The sequence below is a fragment of the Amblyraja radiata genome, chromosome 21 (genome assembly GCF_010909765.2).
Source record: "Amblyraja radiata isolate CabotCenter1 chromosome 21, sAmbRad1.1.pri, whole genome shotgun sequence".
In the NCBI taxonomy this organism is placed as follows: Eukaryota; Metazoa; Chordata; class Chondrichthyes; order Rajiformes; family Rajidae; genus Amblyraja; species Amblyraja radiata.
Window position 1 is genome coordinate 35,087,959 of NC_045976.1, and position 27,634 is coordinate 35,115,592.

Below are 27,634 nucleotides of genomic sequence, written 5' to 3' on the forward strand. Positions count from 1 at the left end.
CAATTACATCACTACTGTCATTTAGTATGGCTATGTTCATAAGTGATAGGAGCAGAATTAGGCCATTTGGCCCATCGTCTACTCCGCCATTCAATCATGGCTGATCTATTTGTCCCATCGAACCCCATTCTCCTTCCTTCTCCCCATAACCCCTGACACCCATGCCAATCAATTATCTATCTATCTCTGTCTTAAAAATCTCCATTGAACTGGCCTCCACAGCTTTCTGTAGCATATCTAATACATGCAGTGCTACCCTGTTTGACTTTTGAACTAGTTAACAAGGAAATTGACTTGTAACCCAGTAAAACAGACCACACGGATGTATAAAGATTGAGGTGCTTTTTGGATGGTGAAATAAGCATTTTGTTAACTTGTGGAAAGCTGCATCATCGGATTGACAGGTTGAGTTGCCATGTAATTAATTGAAATTTTCTTCCAAGTATTTTCTTGTATAATGCAACTTTGTCAATTTAGATCTGATATTGAGGCATGAAGGTGATAAGTTCATGTTATCTCTCCCTCTCCGTCTCCCCCTCCCCCCTTCGTCTCCCCTCCCCCTTTGTCTCCCCCCTCCATCTCCCCCTCCCCGTCCCTCAGTCTCCCCCTCCCCGTCCCTCAGTCTCCCCCTCCCCGTCCCTCCGTCTCTCTCTCCCCCCCGTCCCTCCGTCTCGCTCTCTCTCTCTCTCTCTCTCTCTCTCCCCCTGTCTCTGAATCTCTCCAGGTGTACCCCATACACATTTTTACTATATGAATTTATTGCTGTCAGGACTAAACCAAAAATACTTTGAGTGAATCAATCATGCTAATTGTGCAAAGTTTATAATGTATATTTTTGACTTGAGGTGTTTCTGAGTCAAACTATCATAATACAGCAACAACGGACAACTCCATTAAGATCATGGTGTAAAATATTTGTCCTTGGAGTATTGTATTGGTGTTAATGTAAATGGGAAATGCTGCAGGTATAGAGCCGCACACCGTGGAGATCATTTTTATTTCTGAAATTCCACAACCCAAAACATCGTTAGACTAAAAATAGCTTATGCTTTCACTTTATCCATATTGCTGTTTTTCTTTCCATTTCTGAGTACTAATTGACTTTTCGATGCTTGTTTACAGGATTCATGAATAAAATTTTCCATCCAAACATCGATGAAGCGTAAGTGACAGTTTACTTTCAGTAGCAGCTAAGGAAACATTAAGATGAGAAGGGAGAAAGATTGAAATGGATAAAACGCTGAAGAATCATTTTGATAAAGTTATTGGTTTGGATTGAGGGGATGTTATATTTCCTTGGTTGCTGATAACCAAGGAGAATTGGACCCATTAACAATTGTTTAAAGCGCTAAAATTAAATTTAATTGTGTGTATCTAGAAAAACTGGCTACTGTGTATGGTCAAGAAAGTGTGCTACATGGTGCTGAGTATGAAGGCATCTCCCCTGTGTCTGCTATCCATGACAGTAGCGTTCATTGTGGGGTTAATTAACTTGTAGTATTTCTGTTGCAAGTGTAGGATCTTGTCTAAAATCTCATCCGAAGCTCAATGTATCAGTCTAGTCAGAATAGCAAAAGGATTTGAGTATAGGAGCAGGGAGGTTCTACTGCAGTTGTACAGGGTCTTGGTGAGACCACACCTGGAGTATTGCGTACAGTTTTGGTCTCCTAATCTGAGGAAGGACATTCTTGCCATAGAGGGAGTACAGAGAAGGTTCATCAGACTGATTCCTGGGATGTCAGGACTTTCATATGAAGAAAGACTAGATAGACTCGGCTTGTACTCACTAGAATTTAGAAGATTGAGGGGGGATCTTATAGAAACTTACAAAATTCTTAAGGGGTTGGACAGGCTAGATGCAGGAAGATTGTTCCCGATGTTGGGGAAGACAAGAACAAGGGGTCACAGTTTAAGGATAAAGGGGAAATCTTTTAGGACTGAAATGAGAAAAACATTTTCCCACAGAGAGTGATGAATCTCTGGAATTCTCTGTCACAGAAGGTAGTTGAGGCCAGTTCATTGGCTATATATAAGAGGGAGTTTGATGTGGCCCTTGTGGCTAAAGGGATCAGGGGGTATGGAGAGAAGGCAGGTACAGGATACTGAGTTGGATGATCAGCCATGATCATATTGAATCGCGGTGCAGGCTCGAAGGGCCGAATGGCCTACCCCTGCACCTATTTTCTATGTTTCTATGAATTGGATTCTTTATGGGATTCGACTTGCTTTCTAGTGAATCTTAGTTGTGGCATGACTTGTACACACGTGTGGCGATCTATGTGAGCAAGACTGTTCATATCTTTTCAAGTGCTTTCAATTTCATCAATCTTTTTAAATGCTGCATGGAAACAAAATGTAGGCCAATCATGATCGCGTGGAGTTTAAACTCTGCAACTTCATGGTATAATATAAAATAAAGAAAATCCCATGTCAGAAAGATTACTCTCATGATTTAGAGTCATAGTCATACAGCATGGAAACAGGCCCTTCAACCGAACCTGCCTATGCTGACCAAGATGCCCATCTAACAAGTCCCACCTACCTGGCTGCGTTTGGTCCATATCCCTCCAAACCTTTTCTATTGTACTTGTACAAGATAACTTCCAATAGTTTTCCTTTGTTTAGCAGAAGGTCTTGCAACCGTTTCCTCAATGCATTACAACCTTCACTGGCTTTGCCTTTTTTTTTTAAATGACCCATTTTGTAACAGCATCGAAATGCCCGAGACCTGAGATGTTCCGTTACGGTGGGTATTGGGACTTTATAGATTTGTGAGACTTCAATCTCATTGTCTGCAGATTTAAGGGGAAAGTGCTTTCACTAGTATATCAACTTTCTTCAAGGTTTTTCCACAAAACTTGTGAAAAGCTTGGCTATAAAAAATGTTGTTTTAATCTTTTTTTTTCCAGATCCTTTTATTTATCAAGGCCATTACTTATTTACCATTCCAAAATTAGGCTGTTCTTGTTTTGTCTTGATTGATGTCTTCTATCATTTTGTTTTCTAACCTTTCAAGATGGGAGAGGCTGAATGAACTGTGCACTAAAAATGGTTGCAGAAATGTGAACGGTAGTCAGATATTAAGAAACAATGAACGGAGATTAAAAGGGTGAATTTTTAATTGTGCATTGATAACAAAAAGAACTAATGAAGCTATATAGGGATTTCTTCCTTGTTATTGTAACTGAGATTGACTGTGTCGCAATTTGTCTGAGTTTTAACAACTTTTTCATGCTGCCTGTTGTACATATTATTCTAGATCAGTTTAACTCTCCTCCTAAAAACCGTCCCTCCTTTATCACTAGTTTCAGTCTACTTTTTTGCCCCTTAATATGATTTTTCTTGCTTTAGTCACTGTAGACCTTGGTTTTGGACAGTGCCGTGGGTTGCAAGACATTGTTATTGAACCCTAATTTGCTTCAAATGTTTACTTTCTCCAGGTCAGGAACCGTATGCCTAGATGTAATTAATCAGACATGGACGGCCCTTTATGGTAAGTATTTGAAAATGTTTTTGCATAATATGTTTAAATAAGAGATGGCCAATACATGCTTCCCTTGATAGTGCCATGTACATCCACGGAATGTACAACACAGTTAATGTAATCTTTGAACTGGAAGTCCAGTGTAACACTACATTAAGTGAAGTGATTCTTGCCTTCACCAAATTGGGATCAATGTGAATACCTTCAAAGCAATTGAAATTCTCGCTTGTTATCTAGTCAACTTTCGAGATGCTGTAAATTAAACAGTAACATAATTAACCAAGAATTGACTTAAAATGTCCACAGTTGATCTGTTCTGAAGTGGACAATGATCAGTGATATAATTTTTATCCAGACACCTATTGAAGTATAAAATTCCACTTGAAGTTGGGATAGTGGGTAGATCAGTGTAGATTTGAGAAGAACAAATGGAGGTCATTGTGTTATCCTTGTGGTTGAATGGCCTGTTGGCGGTGTTCGGTCTCTTGCACTTTTAACTAGTTGAGTAAAGTGCCACAAAATATCTAATATCTGTGAGACTGTAGACTGATGTAGCTTTTCTGAGAGGATAAAATAGGTAGCAAAACCTATTGTAAATTGGGACGATAGGAAATAGATATCAAAGTGAATTTAGGGGTTGACGGAGGTTTTTGTCAGTCTCCCTACCTGCTTCCACTACCTGCAACCTCCGGGAACCGCACGGAAACCTTGGGTGGGGCGCAAAGTCTCCAGAGGTTTCCGTTCAGGTTTCCTAAGTGGGACAGGGGCATAAATAAAGACACTGAATGCTGCTCTCTGGGTCATTAGTATGTGCTTGTACTCAGGATGATCGTATCAAACCCTTTCCCACACTTTTTTCCCTGTAATCTATATTCTCTCACACCTATTATGACTCACTGATTCTCTGTATTTACAATCGCCAATTAAGCTACTAGTTGATCAGGTGTCATTCCTAACTCAAAAATTAAGCAGCAAAAGCTGACAGCATGTTCATTTGTATAACATAAGTGGTAAAAAAAGATCTCCAGCCGGAAATGAGCTAATCATTTACCATGGGTATTTGGAATTCTAGAGTGATAACCTTTGATCAGAAACACTGTCAGCTGCTTAAATGCTGTTGATACAGGAATAGGTCAGAAGCTAGATGTCCTTTGGCAAATAACTTTCACATTGCTATTTCCCAATTATCCATGGCCTTTATCTATGGTTCAATGGTTCTTTATCTATAGAGTCAGTAGTGTGATGGAGAAAATGCTCCATTTTCCTGGATGAGTGCAACTCCAATAAGGATATGACAGAACAATCCACCAACTTGATGTGACAGAACAATCCACCAATTGGCAGAATATCTATCAGCCTGAATCTACTCTAGATGCTTGGCTGCTGTATCTACCAACTCTAAAATGAACCACAACTACTTGCAAAGGTCCGTTCCTCAACAGCTCCCAAATCTGCAACCGCTACTTTGAAGATGACTGGCACATGGAATTACACTATCTACAGTTTCACCTCCAAGTCTTTCAGCTTTTAGACTTGGAAATGTGTGACATGGGTTTATCACTGAGTTCAATTCCAGAAACATTAATTCCAAAAATTCTAGAAGTATTTTTTTCAGACGGTTGCTGTGGTTCACAAAAGTGACTTCACCATCACCATCTCAGTCAATTAGGGATGGACACTAAATGCTGCCAGTATTGCCCATATTTCCTACATCATTACTGATGAAGAAAATCCTCATTGCCATGTCCAGCTCTGTTAGCACAGTTTCTAAAGCTCTTTCCTTAAATAACATAATACCAGTGTTTCCATAATACTTCTAATAATTAGCCAGGAAGTGGATGTGGTCACTGGACATCAGGATCCTTTCCAACCTGATTCAGATTACCCCGAGGCAATGCGCCATTTGGAATGACTGATGCAATTTGCAAAATTCATTTCGAACTGATATCAAAACCTGTCTTTGCTTGTGGAATGTACAAAGTATTTTTTTGTTTGTGCTTATTAAGCTGCTTTGTGTTTGGAGAACTGGAAAAAGACTGCTTCTAATTTTTGACTATTCAGAATCCACTTTTTTAAATCAATTTTGCAGTATTGGGAATTTCAATGAGATATGATATTAATGATTTTTTTGTGGATTTGGTAAATGTTTTCTACCTGTACAGGATATCCCATCTGGGACCATTATTTTTGGATTTGGATGGATATCTGTATGTAGGGTTACTAAAATGTTTTAACTAGTCTAAATTCCCTGGATTAATTGAAGTCACTTTGTCCAACAATAGGGACTTTGACCACTATGCATATTTGTTTTAAAAGCAGAAACTGCTGGAAATACTTGACTGGTCAGGCTGCATCTGTGGGAAGAGAAACAGAGTTAAAGTTTCAGGGTAAAGACCATTCGTCAGAACAGTTCTGACAAAGATCTCTGACCTGAAATGTTAACTCTGCTTCTCTTCACACAGGCGCAGCCTGACCTGAATATTTCCAGCATTTTTCTTCCTAGATTTCTGGGATCAGCAGTGTCTTTTTTACACACATGGGTATCATCACGAGAATGCAGATGCTGAATCTGGAGCAAAAATCAAACTACTGCGGGAACGCGTTGGGTCAAGCAGAATCTGTGGCGATAAAGGGAGAGTCAATGTTACCGATCGAGTTTCTGCATCAAAAATGAGTGTAGAGGGGAGCTGGCCAATGTAAAGTGGCATGCAGGAGAAGTGAGGCAGGGGCTGGCAGGCAGTAGATGGAACAAGGTGAGGAGGAGTTGATGGACAGGTGGAATTAGTTGGGGGGGAGGGTGGTTATTGAGACTGGCTGGAAGGTGGTAAGTTGGAGCATGAGGCTACATATGCTGAATCTGGTAAGGAAAGAAAGTGGTAAGTGGAGTCAGTGACGCAGAATGATGTGGAGATGGAACCATTGGGAAAGCGGATAGGATAACCAGAGTGTATGTTGGAGTGATTGGCAGATGTTACCAGGTGGGGAAGAGAATGAAATGGGGGTAGAGGGAAGAGAACCAGAAAGAGAGAGAGAAAGGAGCGCATAGGGTGTGAGTGTGTTTTAGTTTGTGAATTCTTGGACAGGTATTCTTTGGATATTTTGCTTGCCAAACATTTGTTCCTGGGCTTTGTGTTAGCTCTTTCCCCAACTTTCATTTCGCCTAACAGTTGTTTATCAACACACTTGCATCTGGGTCATTTTTGATGCATTACAATAGTCCTGGCATTGAAAATGGAGTAACCGGGAACTTGTATTTTCCCTGCAGATCTCACCAACATATTTGAGTCGTTCCTCCCCCAGCTTCTGGCCTATCCAAATCCAATTGACCCTCTAAACGGTGATGCTGCAGCTATGTATCTCCATCGACCAGAAGAATACAAACAGAAAATAAAAGGTAAGGATGCTTTATAATTATATTTAATAATATAAAAATGATTTTAAATTTAATTTACTGGTCTAAAAAAAACAATGAAGGTTGTTGGTTCAGGTGAATCCTGTGTGGCAAGCAAGCACTCTAATCATATTATTCAGGTTATTATCTGAATGGTGTCATATTAGGAAAAGGGGAGGTGCAACGAGACCTGGGTGTCCTTGTCACTGAAAGTAAGCATGCAGGTACAGCAGGCAGTGAAGAAAGCAAATGGCACTTTGGCCTTCATAGCGAGAGGATTTGAGTATAGGAGCAAGGAGTTGTACAGGACCCTGGTGAGACCACACCTGGAGTATTGTGTGCAGTTTTGGTCCTACTTTGAGGAAGGACATTCTTGCTATTGAGGGAGGGCAGCATAGGTTCACCAGGTTAATTCCAGGGATGGCGGGACTGTGAATCTGCAATTCTCTGCCACAGAAGGCAGTGGAGGCCAATTTACTGGATATATTTAAGAGAGAGTTAAGGGCCTGTCCCACTTTCACGACCTAATTCATGATCTTTTTTACTCGTGGACATTTTTCATCAGGCTAGAAAAGCGCCCCAACCTACTTGATGCCACGAGTACCTACGACCACCATTACGACCTCGTGACGACCATGCTGCAAGTATGAGTCAAGGGCAAACTCGGCAGAGGTCGTGAAAGTGGGACAGGCCCTTTAGACATAGCTGTGCTGGGTGAGGTTGCTAATTGTAGTGAAATTGGTTGGATTTAAAAACTGTAAGCTGCCAGTCAATGGGGATGAAAGAGTAGAAAGCCCTCCATACTGAGACAACTGTTACATGTGGCCCTGGGTATTAATGGCCGCATGTTTGAGGAGTTAGCTTGCCTTAATTTGCAGTGCTATATGATGCTATGCTCGATAGTTTGTCCCATCAAAAACATTAAACAGGAATAACCTGGATTATCTGGTTTATTTCTGAATTGCATTTAGTGAGCATAGAAATAGGAGGGTAACTCAAATGACTGAAGAGGTCGTGGAGGAGAGAGGACTTCGCTAGTAATATGTCTGGGAAAGATGGGAATATACAAGCTGGACAAGTCACACCAAGCAGAGAAATTCTCTCGCGGAGGATGGGGGGAAATTGCTGGAAGTGTTGAGAAGAATTTAAACTAATTCTGAAGGCGAATGTGACGCAGGTAGGCCCACTTTGGGGGCTGAGGAGCAGACAAATGTGGAAGGAAAACCAGGTCTCTAGGAATGCAAGGTTGGACTGCATCTCTTTTAATACAAAGAGTCTGACAAGTAAGGTTGATTAACTGAAGGCAGTAATTTAATAAATGGGACTATAACATAATTGCTTTCTGAGATGTGTTTGAAGAATGGGCAGCACTGGCCAATCAATGGTACAGGATTTAGAATCTTCCTTGGAGAATTGGGAGGTTAGCGGGGAAAGAGACATGAAAGAGGTGGCATTGCTTTAGTAATCAAGGAGTCTTCAGTAAGGAAAGAGAATATTCTAAAAGGTTCTTAAAATGAGGCCAAGTGGATAGAGTGTAAAAAGGCTGATCTGAAATTCTTTTGACAAGGAGCAGAGATGATGAAGGGTTGTTTGTGCAAAACCTGGGAATAGTGAGTGGTATACTGCAGTAATTGGTGCTGGGACTGTGCTCTTTATTTACATTAACAATCTGGATGTGAATGTAGGAGGTATAAGTTGGCAGAATATATGAAAATTGGGGTGCATAGTGCATAGTGAGGAGGGTCGTCTTTGTTTAGAGAATAAAATTGGCCTGTTGGTAAAATGGGCAGAAAGAAAATGCCAAATAGGATTTAATCCTAAAAAGTCTGTGACTATATATTTTGGGGAACTAAAAGACTAGGATATACACAGCCACTCCAATGTTTAAGAATGAATAATCCTAAAAACTGAAACTTGAACATATTATTGAAAAGAAAATTATAAAAGAAAAATGCAAGAACAACAAATTGCACTTACAAATAAGTAAAGGGCCTGTCCCACTTAGGCTATTTTTAGGCGACTGCCGGCGACTGTCACAGTCGTAGCAGGTCGCCGAAAAACCGGCGACTGGAATCTCTTTTGACATAAAATTAAAAATAGAATCATTACTTTAACAAAAAAAAACAAAGTCAGCACTGGTGACAACCTACGTTAACCTGGCGAGAAACTATAACAGCACCTACGTCAGGAGAAATCAAGCTACGCTCAAAGGCGTCAAACCCACTGTCTCCAAAAAATTTTCAACACGTTGAAAATCCAGCGGCGATCAGAAAGACGCTACGACTCTTTGGGCGACTGAGAAGACTACTCACGACCATACAGGTGACACCCCGGTGACCATGTTGCGACAGCCTAGTCGCCTAAAAAATAGCCTAAGTGGGACAGGCCCATATCTCAAAAAATCAAAACATCCTCAAACTTAATCTCTTCCTTTGCAGTTGTCCCACTTAAAATGTGTAGTTGTTGAACCTACACAGAGTGTAATCTGACAACTATTTTTATTTCTACAAGACTACCAACCCTCTCGTTCCTTGGTCGTTTAATTTTTAATTTTGTGAAATCATCCTGGCGAGTAAATAGCAAGAAGGACCCTTACCTGAGAGGTTGAGGAATCAAGTTGGCCTGTGGTTTGTGGATGTAATGTACAGTGCAGCATTTCATGCACACATCTTTCATATTGAGCCCAGGAGAAGTGAGAGAGTTTTAGTACTTTCTGACAGAGTGCTGGTGCTGATGACCATCAACACCACAATTCAAAGATAGACACAAAAAGCTGGAGTAGACAGCGGGTCAGACAGCATCTCTGAAGAAAAGGAATAGGTGACATTTTGGGTCAAGACCACAATTCAAAATTCACAGACCATTTATTTTATTGCAGCACTGTGTTCTTGCTTTGTTGCATTGCCCTAATATTACATTCAAAATTGAGAAATGTGATTGATTCTAGAAGCCATTCGCTGATTTTGTTTTTTGTTTTTTATTTTCTTCCTACCTTCATCCTAATCCTTGCATAGAATACATCCAGAAATATGCAACAGAGGAGGCACTAAAGGAACAAGAAGAAGGAGCTGGCGAAAGTTCATCAGAGAGTTCCATGTCTGACTTCTCCGAAGATGAGGCCCAGGATATGGAATTGTAGTAGTGTCACCAACCTCTTTCTAAGAGACAGACTATATAATTTCCTAACCATTGAAAAGCAGACTATAATATTCATATTTAAAAACAAAAAAGCAATTTTTTTTTTTATTACTAAAACCAGGTTTTTATGGATAGCATTGGTATATTATCGCCCTGGATTTTTTTTTTCTCTCCTTGGTCATTGCTCCAACTTGAGGTGCATCTTACCCCACATTCCAATGGTAGCTATGTGAGGCCCAAATGCATGTTATCACATAACCTTGGTATTCCTAACATAAATATTTTGGCCCCAAATGGAAAAAGAGCAAGAAAAGGAGAGCGACGGATTGGTGAGAGCAGAATAACAACCAAGCAAGAACAACCGTTTGCCCTGTCCGTATCTTGACCAGAACAGCAGCGCTAGAGAGAACAGAAAGTTTCAGTAAAATCGAAGCACAATGGAAGGTTTACTAGGCAGAAGAAAAACTAATATTATTTGCTCTGCATGTTTTTTGTTTCTATTTTTTCCTCGTGAATAAAATTGGACGTACAGATTACAACATCCTTTTTATTTTAATTGTGGCATGATATGGAAGAATACAACTTGTTTAGGACTTTGGTTCGTAAAGCAGATTTAATTATAAAAAAACCTAGTGTTTGTGGCTTTAACCTGAAGGATAGTATTAAGTAATTACTAGGTAGTGGTGAACTTGATTACTCTAATTAGCACGTTGTATTATTATTGGGGGAATACTTGCCAGCACCCTATCTTGCTATATAGATTTTTTTTTTAAATGCCTATTGCTATGTGCTGACTTATACCTGTTTGACTTATTTAGGGTTAGTTAGTATGCTCGCTGGTGATTTCAAAATAAAAAAATGTATATTTTCATTGTTACAATAGTTGATTTGGAATTGATTGTAATAGTTTTTACCCTGGTGTAGAATTTTGTGCCAGTAGTTGTAAATTCTGTAATACTACAAGGGAAGATTGATACCTTCTCGTTCATGGCCTATATTCATTTCCAGCCACCTTCCCTCTTCCATATCCCTTGGTCTCTGATGTGTGGATGGAATACAGGGAAATTGAACGTATTCTAAATCAGGGTAATTATCCTTTTACAACCCCTACTTCTGAAAAGCCATCCTCAACTGTAGTCTCATTCAGCTCTTGAGGAATCATTTCACCCAATTTGCCTGTTCTTTGGAATACACGTCTTCTTCTTCTCATTCCACATAGCTGTCGCCTTCCATTGATATTTTCCCTTTCCATGAAGTAAATGCAGCATATGTTCATGTTTTGAGCTGTTTGATGATCCTATTGAGGCATCACATCATTGGAACTGTGCATCATTGTTAATATCTTCACAATTTACAACTTAGCCATCTCGTGATTGAAAGCAGAAACATTTATGCAGTGGAATGGTGCAGCTGAACCAGCTTCACTTTCTGAGGCTGAGGTGACTTTGAAATCAAGTTGACGTGGATTTACATTCCCAAGTAAAAGGTTTGTATCTTGTCCAGTACACTTCACACTTTCCCAGTTCATCAGTCGGATACAAGTATATTCCACAGTTTGCTTGCTTACCATGTGACAATGTATTGGAACCTAATTTCCAAATGAACTCTTTGTAAGATTTAATTGTTAAAAGAAAGTTGTTTGTTGACATCTCACATTTTCTATGTTTTGACTGGTTTAGAAGTATGTAAAAAGATTCTGGATTTGTGGTGCAGGGAAACCTAACATCAAATGGGGATCTCTCTTGTGCTGTTGTGCAATTCCAGCAGTGACAGTGGGATTGGATATGTTACCATTGACCAAGAGAAGAAACCAAGTTCAGACTCTTAGTGGGACATGTATTTTAGCTGGCTGGGTTTTTTTAAGCTTCATGTGTAAAAGTGTACTGTTCTCTGGTTTGCACAGATCCTACATCAAGTATTTCTATTGCGATGAGCATTAGCCTGGAACTTTTTATTTTGGGTGCCTCTAGGTCACAAACCAACCGCTTTACTTCATTTCTGAATTAGTTGTTGTGAGATGAACGCAAAGTGATAGAGTGAGTTGTTTGTCTTCCTTAACGAATAAGCACTAAGATCTTTGATTTCTGCCTGACTGGTAAGTATATCTAGACTATTGTGATGCAGCTTGCTTTCAGAATGAAAGACTTCACTCTCTTGAGTTTGAGGATTGTTTATCTGCATCATTGGTGTACAGAGGGATCTTGAGGTGCAAGTCCATAATTCCCTGAGTGGCAACATGGGTAGATAGAGTGGTAAACAAAGCATATGGAATGCTTGCTTTCATATGTCGAGGGATTGAATATAACAGTCAGGAAGTCATAATACAGCTTTATGGGAACTACACACATTTAGAGTACTGTGTGCAGTTCTGGTCAACCCTGGAAGGATGTGGATGCTTTGGAAAGGGCTCAGAGAAGGTTTACCAGGATGATGCCTGGATTAGCTACAGGGAGCAGTTGTACAGTTGGATTGTTTTCTCTGGAATGCCAGAGGTTGAGGAAAGATTGCATAAAGTGTATAATATTATGAGAGGCATACATAGGACAGTCAGAACCGTTTTCCCAGAATGGAGAAATCAAATATTAGAGAGCATAGCTTTAAGGTGAGAGGAGCAACGTTCAAGGAGTGAAGTGGGGCAAGTTTTTTGCACAGTGGGTGGTGAGTGCCAGGAACGTGCTGTAGTGCTATATATAGTGGTTTAGCCAGATACGATAGTGGCATTTCAGAACATTTTGAATAGGCATATGGATATGCAGGAAATGGAGGAATATGTACTAGGTGCAGGCAGATAAGAGTTGGTCTTGGCATATAGACACAAAATGCTGGAGTAACTCAGCGGGACAGGCAGCATCTCCGGAGAGAGGGAATGGGTGACGTTTCGGGTCCAGACCCTTCTTCAGACTGAAGAAGTTTAAGGACTGAAGAAGTCCAGACTGAAGAAGGGTCTCGACCTGAAACGCCACCCATTCCTTCTCTCCAGAGATGCTGCCTGTCCCCCTGAGTTACTCCAGCATTTTGTGTCTACCTTCGATTTAAATCAGTATCTGCAGTTCTTTCTTACACATGGTCTTGGCATATGTTTGGCACAGACATTGTGGAACCGAAGGGCTTGTTCTTTTGCTGCACTGTTCTATCTATAATAATACAGGGAATGAGAAAAATAGAGAATCTGTTTAATCAATATACTGACATGCAACTTACTTTTTTGGCTGGATAAAATAGATGGGAATTATGAAGCGACAGATGGGATGATTCATTTATGTAGAAGATTATTTGGTGTTTTCATCAGCTAGTGTGTTCTGCACAGTACTCCAAATATGTTTTGCAATGGAACCTTAATGCAAGAACTTTAGTGTCTGGAGATTGGCACGGAAGTAGCATGTTTGGATTTAGTTCTTCTACACCATTGTTAAGGCCACTCGTGGTTCAGGAGACAATTATGGATAAAACTTTCATAAGGGTGAGGTCACCCATCATTCCACCAGCATTCCTCCTCAACCAATGCCACAAAAATATATTGCCTTCTACTGATTGTGAGTTATTGTTACATGAACACTGGATGCTGCATTTTTCCAGATATCTGAACGATAGCTATTCATGGCATGTAAAACACTTTGAAAACTGTGTGAATGTGATAGATTGAGTGAAAAATTATCTAATGAAGCATTAATCCTACATTCCCCTTTCTGCAGATGCTGCCTAATCAACGAGTGTTTCAGACACCACTTTTATTTCAGTTTTTATTTAGGCTGCCCTGTTAAGAAATACTGGAGGTCAAATGCCAAGTATTGTAATATACAATTCAGTCAAATATAAATAGTTGTGGGAATTGGTTAAATATATACTGTTATTAATTTTTCAAGGAGCATTTTATTGTGTTTTGGCTGAATTGAAATGAATTGATTTATTTGTCCACTTTCCTATGCTTGTTCTCACTTTAAAATGCTCCTTAAACCTGCTTCTTTAACCAAGATTTTGTTACCTAACCCACCCCTGGGAATGCCTACTTTTGCAGAAGATGCTGTTAAAACAGTTGAGCAATCTAAACACACTGTTTAAACAGGTTACTTACTGCGCACATCTTGTACATCTTGGTTTCATTAGGAGAACCCAGATGGTCAGTGCCGATTTAATGGGCTAAAGGGCTATTGGTGTGGCTTTATGGCTCTATGGCTAACTTTGTTCTGTGAGATTTTGAAAATCTAGGCGCATCATCACCGTAAAGAAGAATTGGACTATTCAATTTCAACTTGTTCTAATATATGGTACAACTATGAGAGTAACCTTTTATATTTGCATTGGGTCGTAGTTTAAAGATTAATGGTATATCAACAAATCGGTGCTGAAATAGCCTACTGGCTGACTCTGGCCCAGGATATATAAATATAAACGCAAAGCTGAAGGAGCTGCAATAAGTTCACAGTAAATGTCCATGACATCATGGATGCAGCTTAGAAAGATAACACCTGAAAGAGCTACAGGTCACTTGGTTAAAAAAGCATGCTTATGTTCAGGGTATCATAGTCACTGTAATGTAGCTGAGTGGCAAGTGGGCATTGCTGAACCTGGGCATAGACTACATTGGGGAAACTGCTTGATTGGATCGAGATGCACTCAGGCGATGGTGGCAGTATTTTGTTTCTCATTTAACTTTCTTCCACGTGCCATTTGTAACCATTTGCTGCCTATCTTGTTTAACCTTTATTTATTATTTATGTAGTGACTAAGCTAGGCTTGCCCTTCGGAAAGAAGTGAAGGGTGATGAATAAATCTATTAATGACTGCACTGTGATTTCCCTAGTTACTGAAGATTGGGCAAAGTTAATTCAATGACAAGAGGCTGATCTGTTACTTTGAGACACACAGATCTGGGGCATTCCATCCATTGAAAGGCATGGGCATATATTCTATAAAATGATGAATTCCCCTGCACATAGTGTGCTTAGAAAAAGATTTGATGGCAATGAACAAAGGCAGTATTTCATGTTGGGGGTGATGAAGATTGAGGCGGCTTAATAATCTTAAAAATTAAAGCTAGCCTGTTCAGGAGGGAAACTGCTGAGCAGCACATTTCCACAAAAAAGTTCCCCAGACTTTGGATTCTTAGTACTTAGGGAACAGTACTTTCAAGGCTGAGCAATAATTTTTGTGATAGGTAAGCAATAGGAAATGGAAGCAAGAGTGTGCCTTTCACTCTCTTGTCTGCTGTTCAATAAAAGTTTGGATGGTCCTTTACAGTAGTCGCATTGTAATGCTTAACATTTTAAGTTGGTCAATAGTTTTAAATAAACATGGTAAGAGCGTCTCCACAACCCTCTTAGAAAGGGATATGGAAAGATTCAATCCCTCTGACTGAAGGAATTTCCTCATTTTAATCCCGAAGACCTCATCCAGAGGAAATGTCATTTGCACATCTACCCAGTCAAGCCCTCTGAATGTTTGCACATTTTGGTGAGATCTTCTGTTGTACTTTTAAATGTATAAATATTTTACAGTCTGCCTTATTTCTTATATGATACATCTTTGCATCTTCCCAGAAAGCCATCAAGTGAACATTTGCTAAACTGCCACCATGTATCTTTGGGCAGAGGCACCAGCTTTGTAAACAATATTTCAGATGCTGTTCACTAAGACTCTTTAATTGGAGCACGATGTATGTATACTTGTTCACAATCCATGTGTAATTGAGGTCAACATACTATTTGCCTTCCTAATTACTACTCGTAGCTGCATGTTAGCCTTCACCGATTCATATACACATTATAATCCATCTCCCACATGCTTACCATGCATTTGGCCTATTTGTTCATGTGCAACCCCTGTGCACCTTCCTCACAGCTTTTGTATCAGTGGCAAATTTGGATGTATTGGATTGAACCCTGTGGCACTCTTCTAGTCATAGCCTCCTAGCCCAAAAATGACAAATTCCTACTCTGTTCTATGTGTAAACCAATTCTGAATCCATGTGGTATTTCCCTGCACTATGTGCTGTTGTGTGTAATAATCTCTGGTGTTGTACTTTATGGATGACCCTTTGAAATCCTAAAGCAGTTGAACTAATGTGCGATGTGGATCAACTGTTAACAAATTGAATAGGCATTTGATCCCAGTGAACCTGCACCTGGAATGTACAAGTCTGATCTCCCTAAAGGATTTTCTTGCAATATAAAGTTTTCATGTGAATTGATACACTTTCCTGGTATAGATGGCAGACTGCATTTAAGACCATCAACAACAACAAAAATACCCAATTGTGATGTGCCTTAACATCAAACCTAAATAGTGTTGCAATTTTTACTTTCATACACCTTTTAATATAATCGAGTTTCTCATGGGGATGTTTTTTATAAGGGACTGAATTAATGGCCTTGAGCGAATAATTGGAAACTGGTTCAGGAGAGATGAGAAAGCTATGTTTTGAGATTTTTTTAAAGTGGGATAGAATTGTGGGAGTTAATGATAGTGCTCAGATTCTGATCCACTTAACATAACTAAATGAATGTAAATTGAGAAACTGCATATTCTGGAAATCTAAAATTATAAAAGAAAATTCTGGAAACATTGAATTGGCAGCATCTGTGGAATGGACGATGTTTCAGGGCAAAGATCCTCGGTCGGCTGTGAAATTGGGACTCAACAGGATACTGGCAGACTGAGTCATTAGGTGAGCAAAACCAATCAAATTGAGTTAATATGGGAAACTTATTGCACTTCAATGGGAGGAATCAAAAGCCAGACTATTCTCTAAAAGGAGAAAGATTGCAGATGAGTGGCACAAAATTGTGCATGAATTGTAAAAGGTTAGCTGGCGGGTGCAACACATAATGAGGAAGAAAATGACATTGAGCTTTATTGCAACATGGTTGGACTTTGGAATTATATGGGGTCCTGGTGATACCACACCTGGAATATTATGCAGATTTGTTCCCTTGTTTGAGATAGGAAAGATTGCATTTGGGGTTCTCCAAAAGTGATTTACTAGACTACTACCTGGGGTGAGTGGGTTGTCCTATCATGAGTTTTAAAACAAATTAGATCTATATTCTTGGGAATTTAGAATGATGTGCGATCTTGTAAAACCATACAAGATTGTGATGAGGGCAGAGCAATATGGATGACCATTGTAGCAAAGTCTCGAACAAGAGGACGCAGTTACAGGATTAGGGGGAGGGGTATTTGAAATTGACTTGCAGAGGAGTCAAAATTGCAACAGTTGAGTCTCTGAAATGTTCTTCCCTGGAAAATATTGGACGCTAGATCATTGGTAGTATTTAGAGTATATATATTTTTTGAAATTTCATGGTTTAGAGGATAATGAGGAATTGGCAACAATTTGCTTCTGACTCCTCAACATATAGATTTAGATTCCTAGTCATTCAGCACAGAAATGTGTATTTTGGCCCTACTCCAGGCTGACCAAGATGCTCCACTAAGCTAGTCCCTCTAAACCTCTCCTACTTGTCCAAGTGTCTTTTAAATGTTATCGTACCTGCCTCAACTACCTCTGCCAGCTCATTCCAAATACCCACCATCCTCTGTGTGAAAAGGTTACCTCTCTCGTTCCTATTAAATCTTTCTCCTCTCACCTTAAACCTATGGTTCTTGATTCTCCTACCTTTGGAAAAAGATTGTACATTCACTCCATCTAATCCCCTAATTATTACATACACCTATAAAATCACCCCTTAGCCTCTTGCGCTCAAAGGAATAATGTCTTAGCCAACCACCCTCTATAGCTCAGGCTCTCAAATGCTGGCAACAGCCTTGTAAATTTCCTCTGCACCCTTTCCAACTTAATTACATTTTTTCTAAACCAGGGTGACCAAAACTGAAAACAGTGCTACTAGTGCAGCCTCACCAGCATATTGTATAACTGTAACTGTGTCCCAACTTCTATATTCGATTCCCTGACTGAAAGCCAATAAACGGCTTCTTTATCACCTTATCTACCTGTGGTGCCATTTTCAGCAAATCAAATGTCTATATTTGTAGATCTCAGTGCTCTACAACGTTCCTCAGGAGCCTACCATTCACTGTGAAGACCATGACCTGGTTTGATTTCCAAAAATGCAAGACCTTGCACATATCTGCATTAAACTCCATTAGCCATCCTTGGCACACTTGCCCAGCTGATCAAGATCCTTTTGCAATTTTTGATAACCATCTTCACTGTCTACGATGTCACATTTTAGTTTCAACTCCAAAATTGATAATTTTGCAGTACATTCTCATCCATATCATTGACATGGATGACAACAGCAATTGGGCCAGTGCCAATTACATTGTGTCTAATTTATTTACCTACAGAGGATAGACGTTAGCCATGCAAGTTTGGATTTCACCTGCCTAATTCATTTGTACGCATGTGCCCAGATAAACCTACTGGCTACAACGGATGTGAGGCATACTTCATACTTTAAAGGAGCCCCATGTGTTCAGGACCAAGATAATCATTCTGTTACTTGGTATTACCAAGTGAGCCATCTAAGTTATGCACTGTGGATCTTTGGCTGAGATCTTCATTAACGTAACCCATTAACTGATCATAGCTCCCCTCCTTATGCACCCATCTGATTACCCAAACCCCTCTGACCTACCTGAGTGCACGCCTTTCCTCCTGTTTGATCTAGGGAGGGAGCGATTACACTAGTGTGGAGGAGCTTCATCAGGATGTTGCCTGCAATGGAGGACTGGTTAAGGGGAGAGATTGGATAGGCACGGCTTGTTTTCCTGAGATTGAAGGGTGCTCTGGTAGCGGTCTATAAAATAAGCATAGGTAGGAGGGTTTCTTGGAAGGGTTCTCGAAAATGAGCTGAGGAATTTCAAAGGGGTTCCGAGGTGAATTTTTTACATGGTAGTTGATATCTGGAACTTGCTGCCAGAGGAGCTGGTGGAATCAAATACAGTTGCTACTTTTGAGAAACATTTAGACAGGTACTTGAAAAAGCAAGGTAGAAGGACACAGGCCTTCTTCTTGCGTATGGCGTGCACAGCCTAAAGTTGTCGGACAACTTGTTCTATTTGATTGTGCACGCCGGGTTGATTGCATTTGTCGAAACAGGGCGAACCACGTGAAGGTTGCAATCTCCCACCCGGACACAGACCTAAACGAGGGCAAATGGGATTAGTGTAGGTGGGCAAGAAGGTCAGCATGGACATGGTGGGCCGAATGGCCTTTTTCTGTACTGCATTATTCTATGACTAGAAGGGAATGTTTCAGGCCTGTGTGCTCATTGCTGTGTTTTGCCAGGTTTTATGCAGAATAGGGGCACTTATATGGTATGTTTTCAGGACAGGAATGTGCCTCTTTTCAAGTTCTCAACCCACCACACCCAAAAGTGTTTCAATACATTTGAGGTCAGAAATGTACTGTTGGAACTGCTGCAGCCAATTTGCACTTCATTAAATTTTCATAAAATGCAGTGTTTCACCTGGAACATTAATTCTTCCTTCTACCACAAGTGTTTATCTGACCTGCCAGGTGTTTCCAGCATATTCTGGGGTTTTTTTCTTCTGATTAATGGTCATTGACCTGAAACACGAATGCTACCTTCTCTCTGCAGATGCTTTTTGCTTTGACATAAAATATTTTTTTGTGGATTCAGCAAAACAAAGTGACTCAAAACCTGTGCATTTTTACACGCAAATGCTGGAGTAACTCAGCGGGACAGACATCATCTCTGGAGAAAAGGGATAGGTGATGTTTCGGGTCGAGACCCTTCTCTGTGTGAAGAAGTGTCTCGACCCGAAACGTCACCTATTCCTTTTGTCCGGAGATGCTGCCTGACCTGCTGAGTTACTCCAGCATTTTGTGTCTATCTTTGATGTACATCGGCTGTTTCCCCCCTACACCTGTGGTAGTTTTTTTTTAAACAGACTTACTTTATAATGGTTACCAGAAACTTGAGTGATGGCAATGAGAGGAGAAATTGGTTTTTGAGCTGCCATCTATTGAAATGTTCTGAACATATCCATCCAAACAGTCAGAAAAATTACTTTTAAAGTTAATTATTATCATACGGAAGGTTAAACCAAGTAACTACTGAAGAGTTGGATCAACAAAACAATCAATCCCAATCTATCTTTTCTTTTCCCTTCAGTTATGTAAACCTGCCATCCTTGTTTACGGCAATCAATAAAGCCCAGCATGATTTTTGAAAACATCTATCAGGTCAGGGTTTAGTTAGAAATACAGCATGATAACTGGCCCTTTGGCCCACCAAGGCCACACTGACTAACAATCGTTGCCAGTAAGAATTTCATTGTTCCGGTGCATATGACAAATAAACACTCGTGACTCTTGACTAAAATGAACAGCCTCTGATTTTTCTGTCCATCAGTCCTCACTCGGGACCTCATTGGTGAATCTCCATGCCAAGGATCTGACGGCCTGCCCATGGTGTATTGTCGATGATGTGCAAATGTATGATTTATGGATTTGTGCTGCAATATTATTGACTCTTTGGGATACATATCTTTACTTACGAAGCTGTTTCTCACTACGAAGGAAAGCACACCACTCTCCATCCATGGCAATATAGTGTATTAAAATTACCATTGTGTCTTTTGTGTGTGTTTACCAGTTACAAAGCTTTACTTAATGAAACACTACACAAATGCATCTGTAATTGCTGTCCACATTACTCCATCTGGTAGCTAGCCTCGATTAATGGAGGTTGGGGATAGCACAGCATTTGACTTCAAGGACCTAAGTTTGATCCTGATCTTGGATGCTTCTCATGCAGGAATTAACTATTCTCTCCATGATTGTGTTTCCTCCAAATTCTCTGGATTACCCCCATCCTTAAAATATGTGCTTTTCCTCTTGTGTGGCGGGTCCATTTGAATCTTTGATCAATGGTAACCCTCAGGATGTTGACAGTGGTACTGCCAACAATGGTTAAACTGTCTAAGGATACAGTTTAAGGATAAACTGTCTAAGGTCCCAGTTTAAGGATAAAGGGGAAATCTTTTAGGACTGAGATGAGAAAAACATTTTTCCCACAGACAGAGGTGCATCTCTGGAATTCTCTGCCACAGAATGTAGTTGAGGCCAGTTCATTGGCTATATTTAAGAGGGAGTTAGATGTGGCCCTTGTGGCAAAAGGGATCAGGGGGTATGGAGAGAAGGCAGGTGCAGGATACTGAGTTGGATGATCATATTGAATGGCAGGCTCGAAGGGCCGAATGGCCTCTACTCCTGCATCTATTTTCTATGTCTCATGTTGGAAGATGGTCGTGGCCAGACATTTTGTTGTAGATATGTCTTGCTACCAATCGGTTTACATTTCCTGCATGCAGGCATTGACTGCTTTATTTATTGGAAGAGTTTCAAATTGATGCAAACATCATCAACTCAGCAGCTAAAATCACCACATCTGAGTTCCTTAAGATGGAAGGAGGTCATTGATGAAGCAATTGAAGGTGGGTGGGCTGAGGACATTTCACTGAAGAATTCCAGCAGTGATATCTCGTGACCGGATTGATGGCCTCCAACAACCACAACCATCTTCCTTGTGCAAGTCATGACTCCAACCATTGGAGTGTCTTCCCCATGATATCCATTGACTTCAGTTTTAACAAAACTCCTTAATGCTGCACGTCAAGGCAATTTGGTTCTTTAGTCCATGGTTAGACCAAGGCTGTGAAAGTTTTAGAGCCTAGTGAAATTCAAATAAGGCCATGCTTGGACTAAACATAGTTAAAAAAATGTTTTAGTCTTTAGTTCCCACCGCTGCTGAAGGTGGGGATATTCATTTGGCAATCTCCTTGTAATAACTTTTAGTTTGAGTTCAAAGCTGAAGCATGGAAGCAGACCCTTTGGCCCACCAAGTCCATGCTGACCACACTAGTTCTGTTCTACTTTCGCATCCACTCCCTACACACGCTGGGCAATTTACAGCAGCTAATAAACTTGCAAACCCATACATCTGTGGGATGTGGGAAGAAACCAAAGCACCCGGAGAAAACCCACATGGAGAATGCAAATTCCACACACACGGCACCCGAGGTAAGATTTGAACCCAGATCCCTGGTGCTGCTTCTTATCGAGTGCACATCACAAGATTAGAAATTGTTCAGCAAGAGTTGAACACACTACTCGGCATCTGCATACACTGACGTCTTGCGCTCCTTGTGCGTAGTGGTGGAAACAGGGCCGCAACGTGAACACTCTATCCTTGACCCCTCCCTGGTGCTGTGAGACAGCAGCTCTACCAACTGCACCAATGTGCTGCCCTGTTCACCATTGCTTACCAACTAGATTCGCAACTAGCTGGGATAGGGCAGTGGAAATTTGATCTGCACCATTGGTGGCAACTTGATTTTGATTTTGCCTGGTGCTAATGCATCCCACATTGAGCCATGGCTGGATTACAATTGTAGAGAGAGAGAGAGAGAGAGAGAGAGAGAGAGAGTAGGCCAGGCCATGAGTATACAGAACGTGGTAAGCACGTTTCTACTGGTGAGCCACAGTGCCTCGTGGAACTCAAACCTTGGCACAGTGTTGGTACCACACAGCATGTGGAGATGATCCACAGTGGGGAGAAATGAGGGACCAGAGGAAACAAAGGGGAAAGTGAAATGCAATAACGAATGACAATGTGGGTCTGAAGAAGATACAAAGAAAATGGATAAAAGACAGAACAAAAATTTATGAATGTAGCAAATGTGGGACAAAAGGAATTGTTAATTGCCTTAAGTTAATGTATTGGCAGAGTTCTAAAGGGTCAAAAGATGTGCTATTGCTCAAATTTGAGAAGGGCTTTAAGGAAGAGTGGGAAAGATTTGGAGAATTAAAAAGAGGAACAAATGTAAGTTGTGGGTCTCATTTATGGGCTTTATAAAAGGTGTTCTGCAAAGGAGAATCTACACTTGCATTCCTCAGAGAGACGACATTGTGGGCAATAAATGTTGCAGACGGCTTGCAGTACTTCAGTGCATCAGGAGATGGCGCCATGATACCAGTTGGATTGATCTACATCACCATCCTAATTTGTCTGCTTGTCATTTTTCAGTGTGTCAGCAGTGACTGTGCTTACTATTTCTTTGGAAATCTCCCTGGAACATTCTATTTTCATGAAAAGCACTTTTTTGTTCCCAAAGAACCTGTTCCTCCAGGTGGATTTTAGTCTAAAGAAGACACCATGAACTGCAGATGTTAAGCTGGGAAGAGTGCAGAGAAGATTTACGGGGATGTTGCCAGGGCTTGAAGGCCGAGTGATAGGGAGAGGTTGGGCAGGCTAAGTCCTTATTCCTTGCAGTGCAAGAGGATGAGTGGTGATCTTATAGAGGTGCACAAGATCACGAGGGGAATAGATAATGTAAATGCACTGTCTTTTGCACAGAGTTGGGGAATCGAGAACCAGGGGCCTTGGGATTAAGCTGCAAAGGGAAAGATTTGATAGGAACTCGATGGGCTAACTTTTTCTCAAAGGGTCGTGGGTATACGGAATGAGCTGCCAGAAGAAGTATTTTGAGGCAGGTATTATAACATTTTAAAGACATTTGAACACGAACATGGCCAGGAAAGGGATAAGGATCTAACATGGGCAGGTGGGACTAGTGTAGATGGGGAATCTTGGTTGGCATGGGAAAGTTGGGCTGAAGGGCCTGTTTCCGTGCTGTATGACTACTCTGGAATCTTGAGCAAATAAAGTGCTGGTGAAAAAGTATATCACACAGCATCTGGGAGGCAATGGACAGTTGGTGTTTTGGATCAGGACAATTCTTCAGTTATTAGTATTGGATTTGGTCCAAGTTCTATGTTGGCCTGAATTTGTTGAGTTGTGTGACTGTTTTTAGTGTGAGCTGCCCTGGTCAGGCAGGATATTAATTTTCCAGAGGGATCAAGGAAAGAGCGTTTCCACCAATCTTTCCACCATCACGCACAAGAAGCAACAAGACAGACACCATTGTATACAGTTGCCGAGAAATGTGTTCAGCTCTGGCTGAACAACTTTTAATCTTGTGTGCGGACTCGATAAGAAGAAGAATGTTCCAGAGATGCTGCCTGTCTCGCTGAGTGTAAAATGGGGGTGCCTCGCGGCAGCGCCCCCTACAGTCCGTATGTCCTTTAAAATTTTTTTGTCGCGTTCAATGTGTAGTTTGCTGTGGTTTTTATATTTTTGACTGTGTATATGTGTGGGGGTGGGGTGGTTGAAACTTTTAAATCTCTGCACGGGAGACCCGACCTTTTCCCTGTCGGGTCTCTGTTGTCGTTGGGGCCTAGCACCGTGGAGCGGCCTCCAGCCAGAACGACCTGGGAGCTCCAGTCGTGGAGCCTGCGGACTCACCCTCGTGTGGCTGGCCGGCCTTGGAGCGTGGAGAGCTGTGGTGGCGCGCGGCTGCGGCCAGACTTCGGGGCTTCGAAGGCTCCAGCTGCAGGCCTGTGGACGGTGACATCGGGAGCTCGCGGGTCCCTGGTGGGAGACCACTTTTCAGAGCTCCCGCGGCGGCAGCTTCTCCCGCCCGAGTTGCGGGACTGAAGACGACCCGGAGTGGGGCCTGACATCGCCCCGCGTGGTTTTAACGGCCGCGGGACTTGCCATCGCCCGCCGGGGGCTCCAACATTAAGACCCGGAGCAGGGCCTTAAATCGCAGGCGCAGCCTTAACGGCCGCTGGTCTTACCATCGCCTGCCAAGGTCTTTAACATCAGGAGAGGATGGAGAGCAGGGGATAGACAAGACTTTGCCTTCCATCACAGTGAGGAGGAGATTTACTGTGATGGATGTCTGTGTGAATTGAGTTGGCTGTGTGTCTTGTGGAATTGTTTCTTCTTGCTGTATGGCTGCAGAAACCAAAGTACCTAATGGAAAAATAAAGTGTATTGCATTGTTACTATAATATTTTGTGTCTATCTTCAGTATAAACCTATCTACAGTTCCTTCCTACACATATTAATGTCTGAAAATTGTCTACACAAAATGTCAATTTCTCCATACAAAAGCTGCCTTTTGTTCAAAATCTGCAGTTTGTTGTGTATCCAGGCTATTAATCATACTATATGTCATGGCTGCATTAGCAGCTTCCTATTGAAAATTCATTTTGAAGTTTATTTTGGGTACTGTATTTAATTTATCCACCAACAGGTGGAAGGTTATTTATTGTGATAGCAAGAAAACAGTTGATCTGGAAATACCTTGTTGAAAACTGGGAAGAGGGTGGAAGTACACACACTGCTTAAACAGTATTAGTGCCGTGGAGGATTAAATCTGAGCAGAAATGGCTCCGTTCTCCTGTACAAATTATTGTGTAAAGTAATAAAATTGGAAATTATCTCACCTGGTGCAAGGTATCAAGAGCTAAGGGACTTTTAATCTTTGCTAAAATTAATTTTAATCTGTAAAATGTTGTCTTTTTAAAAGCCAGTGAAAATCAGAATGAAGAGGATACTGCAGATGTTGCAATCTTGAGTTAAAAAGGAAACTCAAGAACTCGGCAAGTCTGCAGTGCATGCTGAAGAGTGCACACTGAAGCCACTGAGCTGGTAGTGGAGGGAAGGTTAGGGGTGGTTAATAAGATGCCAGTCAAGGAGCCTGGTTTAAGTGTTTTCCCATTGACCTCAATTTTGCCAGGGTTCCTTGATGCCACTTTAACCAAATCATAGTTCACCTCTGCAATTCAGATCTTTTGGTCCATGTTAAGACCTCCCTGTGATGAGATCTGCAGCAGAATGGTCCTGGCAAACCCAAATTGAGCGTTGGTGAGTAAGGGCCACTTGATTGCACTGTCAATGGCAGCTTTCATTACTGCAGAGTGAGCGTGGACAGAATGGGTGGAAATGGATTGGGTTTGTCCAGCCTTTTGTGAGCAGGTCATAGCTGGTCCATTTCCCACTCTTAGGTAGCTACTGATCTTGTTGTAACTGACTGAAATATAATGGCTAAAGGTTAATCAATCCTGGATGACAGGTCTTCAGTATGACATCTGGAATATTGTTTGTTCTCCTGTGTCCACTGCTATTGTAAATTGCTCTTTACGAAGCTTCCCCCCAGTCTAGTTTCAGTAAAAACATTGAATCAAGCATTTGAAACAACTAAATTTTATTTTACCAAAAGCACATTGCAATTCAACTACTGTACATATCCCACCGCGGGTTTGATCCTCGTGTCTGCCTGTTCAAGCCCTCTAGGCATCGCTCAGACAGAGACACTCCAGAAGTTCACGCAGTCCCAAGCGCTCTCCCAGAAGATCGACGCTGAACCTCATGGTAGCGGAATTTTATGTGTCCCGGGACCTCGAGGGGCCGAACCACATGGAGGTGGTCTCTTAATAACCCAATTACAGATATCGATTATACCCCCATACATAACAGACATTTTCCAAACCCAATAATACAACAGATCAACACATTGTATTCAAAACTGACTTCGTAAGGAAGGCAACTTAGAAACATTTACCCTGATCTGCAGAAAACCCAGACAAGGCTCAATACCTCATGGAGTGGGTATTAAACACCGCTGAGTTTAAACACCGCGGAGCCTGGGATCTCTCGCCGAGATCGCCAGTGTCGGAGCTCCGACCAGCGCCGCCTGTGGACTGCGGGAGCCGCGGTCTCTGGCAGCAAGCGGCCGTTCCAGACACTCCAAGCCGCTGAAGAGTGTTCTCCCGACGCCGGAGCTCCATCATCCGGCGAAAGGGCCTGAAACATCGGGCCGCTGTTGCGGCGACTGCGGAGGCCTCAAATAGGCCCCGACCAAATGGCAACTCAAATTTCACGGTAAAATCGGGAGCTCGCAGGTCCCTGGTAGGAGACTGATTTTCAGGAGCTCCCGCAACGCCAACTTTGCCCGCTCCGAATCGCGGGGTTTGAATCGGCCCGTTGCAGGGCCTTACATCGCTCGCCGTGGCTTAATCGGCTGAGGAACTTACCATCGCCCGCCGGGGGCTTTAACATCAAGAGCCTCGATCACCTCGACGCAGCAGTTTGACTGCCTGACCGTAGGAGAAGAACAGGGAAGAGATAAGACTTTTGCCTTCCTTCACTGTGAGGAGGTGTTTGGAGATTCACTGGGATGGATGTTTGTGTGGAAATGTATTAATTGTGTGTTTTGTTTTTTTTGCTGTTATGACTGCAGCGAACAAAATTTCGTTCAATCCTTTGTTTGTTTGAATGACAATAAAGGCATTCTTCTTCTTATAACTTTCTCAGTACCCAGTCACTCAATAATCAGGATACAATCAAGCACATCCAAACACAATCAAACACACTCCAGCACTTAATTAATTCTCAATCAAAACATCCAAAAATGATCTTCAGTAACACAGTCCACGAGCAGGATAACATGCTACCTATCATTATCAGACACAATCACACTCCTAAATAAACCACAAACATTTGTTTATTATAAATCACGCACTCTAAGAAATCCTCCTCGCAGCGCCATCAATCAGCGGAATGACTCCTCCCCCCGACGCAGCAATCGAAGGAGTATGATCCCTGATCGAACTACACCGATTCAGATTCTTACAAAACAGATCCGAATATCTTACTTCAAGTTTTTAAATCTGTAAACACTCGCACAAGCAGCAACACAAATGACGGTCCGCAGACATAACACGATCTAAATCTTAATTACTCTAATTTTATTTACATACATAGAATATTTACAAAATCCGA

The 27,634-nt window shown here is 41.4% G+C and overlaps 1 protein-coding gene and 1 long non-coding RNA gene across 2 annotated transcripts in view; both read left to right on the forward strand.

Moving 5' to 3' along the window:
* ube2h (ubiquitin conjugating enzyme E2 H) overlaps positions 1-10,890 on the forward strand; it is a 78,332-nt gene extending 67,442 nt beyond the window's left edge. Inside the window, exons 4-7 of the mRNA XM_033040060.1 lie at positions 1,123-1,162; positions 3,441-3,493; positions 6,750-6,878; positions 9,890-10,890. Coding sequence (XP_032895951.1) covers positions 1,123-1,162; positions 3,441-3,493; positions 6,750-6,878; positions 9,890-10,014 — 347 coding nt within the window. The 3' untranslated portion in view covers positions 10,015-10,890. The remainder of the gene's footprint in view (positions 1-1,122; positions 1,163-3,440; positions 3,494-6,749; positions 6,879-9,889) is intronic.
* Positions 10,891-13,061: 2,171 nt separating this feature from the next.
* On the forward strand, positions 13,062-16,251 carry LOC116985334. Its single transcript, XR_004415245.1, has 2 exons — positions 13,062-14,764; positions 14,966-16,251. It is a non-coding gene; the product is annotated as an uncharacterized LOC116985334 (long non-coding RNA).
* The last annotated feature ends 11,383 nt before the right edge of the window (positions 16,252-27,634 follow it).